The 4,477-nt window shown below is 39.0% G+C and overlaps 1 protein-coding gene across 1 annotated transcript; it reads left to right on the top strand.

Moving 5' to 3' along the window:
- Window positions 1-2,193: 2,193 nt before the first annotated feature.
- Window positions 2,194-3,500, top strand: LOC141141499 (uncharacterized). Its single transcript, XM_073629117.1, has 2 exons — window positions 2,194-2,456; window positions 2,553-3,500. The coding sequence occupies exons 1-2, from the start codon at window positions 2,368-2,370 to the stop codon at window positions 3,292-3,294; spliced, it is 831 nt and encodes a 276-aa protein (XP_073485218.1). The 5' UTR covers window positions 2,194-2,367; the 3' UTR covers window positions 3,295-3,500.
- The last annotated feature ends 977 nt before the right edge of the window (window positions 3,501-4,477 follow it).

The following is a 4,477-nucleotide window of genomic DNA, read 5'->3' as shown; positions in this document are numbered from 1 at the left end:
TGGCCAATATCCCTTTAATTGCGCGAATTTCCCTCAAATTGGGTTAAATTTCCCTCAAATTGGGTCAAATTTCCCTAAAATTGGTCAAATTTCCATAAAATTGGGTCAATTTTCCATAAAATTGGTCAAATTTCCATAAAATTGGGTCAATTTTCCATAAAATTGGTCAAATTTCCATAAAATTGGGTCAAATTTCCCGCAAATTGTGTTAAATTTCCATAAAATTGGGTCAAATTTCCCGCAAATTGGTCAAATTTCCATAAAATTGGGTCAAATTTCCCGCAAATTGTGTTAAATTTCCATAAAATTGGGTCAAATTTCCCGCAAATTGGTCAAATTTCCATAAAATTGGGTCAAATTTCCCGCAAATTGTGTTAAATTTCCATAAAATTGGTCAAATTTCCATAAAATTGGGTCAAATTTCCCGCAAATTGTGTTAAATTTCCATAAAATTGGGTCAATTTTCCATAAAATTGGGTCAATTTTCCATAAAATTGGTCAAATTTCCATAAAATTGGGTCAAATTTTGAGCGTTTTGTGCGTTTGAAACGTTTTGTGCGTTTGAAACGTTTTGCGCGTTTGTGAGCGTTTTGAGCGTTTGAAATGTTTTGCGTGTTTGTGCGCGTTTTTGGGCGTTTTGCGCGTTTGAAGCGTTTTGGGGCGTTTTGAGCGTTTTGAGAGTTTGAAACGTTTTGCGCGTTTGTGAGCGTTTTGGGGCGTTTTGAGCGTTTGAAGCGTTTTGGGCGTTTGGGGACGTTCTGAGCGTTTTGTGTGTTTGAAACTTTTGTGCGTTTGAAACGGTTTGTGAGCGTTTTGGGACGTTTTGAGCGTTTGAACCGTTTGTGAGCGTTTTGAGCGTTTGGAACGTTTTGCGCGTTTGTGAGCGTTTTGAGCGTTTGAAACGTTTTGCGCGTTTGTGAGCGTTTGGTGAACGTTTTGAGCGTTTCGGCCGTTTTTGTATGTAAAAACGCCTATGCCATTTGCATCTCAAAAATGCCTAGGTGGGCATAAAGCCATAGACTAACATAGACAGGCGTTTCAAAGCTGGCCAAAAGGCAAGAAAAAAATTGTGTACATGGACACATAGGATAACAGTGAATTAGTTCAGGTGCAGTTGGAAAAACTGTCCAACTGCCTCTGAATGCACGTTTAACAGCGCCTCATGGGCATGAGGCCTAATGTTCATTGAATAAAATTATTACACCAAAAAATGGACAAATTAGGATATTTGTTTTTAATAGTATCTTAATGTCAGATACACATTTTTCAATGCATAAAAAAAGTACAGCATACGTTGCAAAATTTGACAAACATAAGCTTCAAAAAAACACACATTTACAATGTTTAGAAGATCTGTTACATTGGGTCTATCTAGGCTATTGCATCTAGCTGCCATGGCAGCTGACCTTCTGGAGACATGAAATATGAACATAAAGTTTCACGTAAAGCAGCACCACTCCTGCTGCCCCGAGTGGATGTCATTTCAGCTCTTGTCATGGCCTGATTGGCAAGGGTGTCCTCAAATTGGAAACCGTCATGCTCTCTAATAAAATTATGGAGAGCACAAATAGCTTTCACTGCCTGTATAGCGTGTTGCATCTTTAGATATATTGGTGTGTGCAACAAACGCCATTTGTTGGCCAGTATGCCAAAAGCACATTCAACAACTCTCCTGGCCCGAGTGAGTCTGTAATTGAACACTCTTTTTTCTTGGCTCAAAGAGTGGCTTGAATAGGGTCTGAGAAGGTGTTCCCCTAGCGCAAAAGCTTCATCAGCCACAAACACATACGGCATTGCAGGCCCAATCGTTCCAGGGAGTGGTGTATTGGCTGGTAGTGCCAGCCTATTTTCTTGCAGAAGATGCCCTAAGGTTGAGTGGGTAAATATACTAGAGTCTGAGCTTCTGCCATAGGACCCTATATCAACATATATAAAACGGTAATTGGCATCTGCCATTGCAAAAAGCACAAAAGAAAAATATTTTTTATAGTTATAAAAGCTGCTGCCACTGCCTACTGGCTTCTGGATGCGTATATGTTTTCCGTCAATAGCACCCACGCAATTTGGAAAATTGCACTGCTGCCAGAAGATATCTGCTATCTTTGCCCATTCATCAGTTGTAGGTTTCGGGAAGACAACCTCTTTAAGAACGTCCCAAATGATGAAACACGTGTCCCAGATTAGGTAGCTAGCAGTTGATTTCCCAATCAAGAACTGATAATGTAAACTAGAAATGGAGTGTCCAGTTGCCAGGTATCTGAAATTAAAACAAAAATATTTTTTCATTGTTTTGCAGTAAAAGCTTTGCAAACCAGATGGCGGAGCGCAAAGGATAGTTTTAATAGTCATTTGAAAAAGGAAAAGAGTATGAGAAGTGGTTCAGGTGCAATGTCTTTCAAACCATACTCCTATGCGAAAGACCTTGAGTTTTTGAGACCTATTCTGGAGATGCGAAGGTAATTATTTTAAAAAGGATATTATGATTCTGTGTTTCTGTGCAATTATTACCCACACACCCTAAAAAAAATGGTCTGTTTTGTTGTGATTTGCAGCACAGACACCTGCTGGGAGGATGAACCTGCAGAAGAAGAATCATCAGTGCAAACACAGGAGCCTACAAACCCACAATCTCCAAATCAGGAAATTGCAGAGATACCTGGAGAAGAGGAACAGGAGGAGGGGGCTGCTGCACCATTGCGCACTACTAAAAGGGGGGGTGCCACCAAACGGCAAATTCAGAAAGAGTCTGATAAAATGTACAGTTTATTAAAAGATCTGTCAGATCGTTTCACAGGGCAATTGACACTCTCACAACAATTTGCCAATACCCTGGTGCCCTATTTTGATCAGGTGCCCGATGCTATGAAAATGGATATGCAAATTTCTGTCATGCAGACCATAAAATCATATATCCCCAGTCCCCAAAATATTTATCACACAGACAGAAGTCTTCCAATGCAACCAACACAGACAACCAATTATGCTTCTTGGCAAAATCCCCCTTTATCTTACCAGATGCCTAGGCACCAAACTTACAGAGCTGAAAATCCTTACGAATCTAGACAAACACTTCGACGGCTTGACCACCACCAACCTCCTCTACCTCCACCATCTGCACTTGGGCCACCAGGATCAGGTTTTGGAGCACCAGATGTGGGCAATAAGGGTCCACCTTACCATTTCCAAAATGTCCCAAGTGTTGCTCAGGAGCAGCAGTATGTAGAAAGTGCTCCTTGTTTGTCATCCCAGCAACCTGAATCATGCCAAGACCCATTTAATTATCATACTTTATAATTTAAAATGCTAGTTATGTTTTTGTTATATTTGTAAAAAACATATGGTGGAAACCTAACTGAACTCATTTGTCTATTGAAATTGCGATGAGCCTAATACTTCGTTACTTATTTTGTTATCGGAACATTGTTATTTTGAAAGAATGAAGCAATTCTACACATTATATGTTTGTGTTCAAAATTACAATTAAAATCATATTTAAATTATTTTGTGGAAATATAAACTTTGTGTGCCTGTTCATTTGATTAACACTTTGTGTGTTAAAGTCTAAAAGCAAAAAGTTTACATTTACCTTAATGTAATTATTAGCCTTTCAACTGGTGGAATACAATCCCTGAAAGATGTGTTCTGACGTTGCAGCTTGCTGCTGAGTAAACCAAGCAAAACATCAAAACTGTGTGGGCAAAAAAGGACATTGAGAAAACCACAAGCACAATGTCACCTAGACAAGCACCTACATTGAGCCTATTTAGTCATTCGATTTCACTTTAAAAATTTGTTTAGGGGTTAAGACTAACCCTAACCCTACTTTAAATCCTAACCCTAACCCTACTTTAAATCCTAACCCTACTTTAAATCCTAACCCTAACCCGACTTTAAATCCTAACCCTAACCCGACTTTAAATTCTAACCCTACTTTAAATCCTAACCCTAACCCTACTTTAAATCCTAACCCTAACCCTACTTTAAATCCTAACCCTAACCCGACTTTAAATCCTAACCCTACTTTAAATCCTAACCCTAACCCTACTTTAAATCCTAACCCTAACCCGACTTTAAATCCTAACCCTACTTTAAATCCTAACCCTAACCCTACTTTAAATCCTAACCCTAACCCTACTTTAAATTCTAACCCTAACCCGACTTTAAATCCTAACCCTAACCCGACTTTAAATTCTAACCCTACTTTAAATCCTAACCCTAACCCTACTTTAAATCCTAACCCTAACCCTACTTTAAATCCTAACCCTAACCCGACTTTAAATCCTAACCCTAACCCGACTTTAAATTCTAACCCTACTTTAAATCCTAACCCTAACCCTACTTTAAATCCTAACCCTAACCCTACTTTAAATCCTAACCCTAACCCTACTTTAAATCCTAACCCTAACGCGACTTTAAATTCTAACCCTACTTTAAATCCTAACCCTAACCCTACTTTAAATCCTAACCCTAACCCTAC

The sequence above is a fragment of the Aquarana catesbeiana genome, linkage group LG04 (assembly GCF_042186555.1).
Source record: "Aquarana catesbeiana isolate 2022-GZ linkage group LG04, ASM4218655v1, whole genome shotgun sequence".
In the NCBI taxonomy this organism is placed as follows: Eukaryota; Metazoa; Chordata; class Amphibia; order Anura; family Ranidae; genus Aquarana; species Aquarana catesbeiana.
Note: the sequence above shows the minus strand (reverse complement) of the source record. Positions and strands in the feature narration are given on the sequence as shown.

Excerpts from the sequence above, each read along its gene's own strand:
- LOC141141499 (XM_073629117.1), top strand. The coding sequence starts at position 2,368 with ATGAGAAGTGGTTCAGGTGCAATGTCTTTCAAACCATACTCCTATGCG. Across the intron at positions 2,457-2,552 it reads CCTATTCTGGAGATGCGAAG|CACAGACACCTGCTGGGAGG; the intron begins GTAATTATTTTA and ends TGTGATTTGCAG.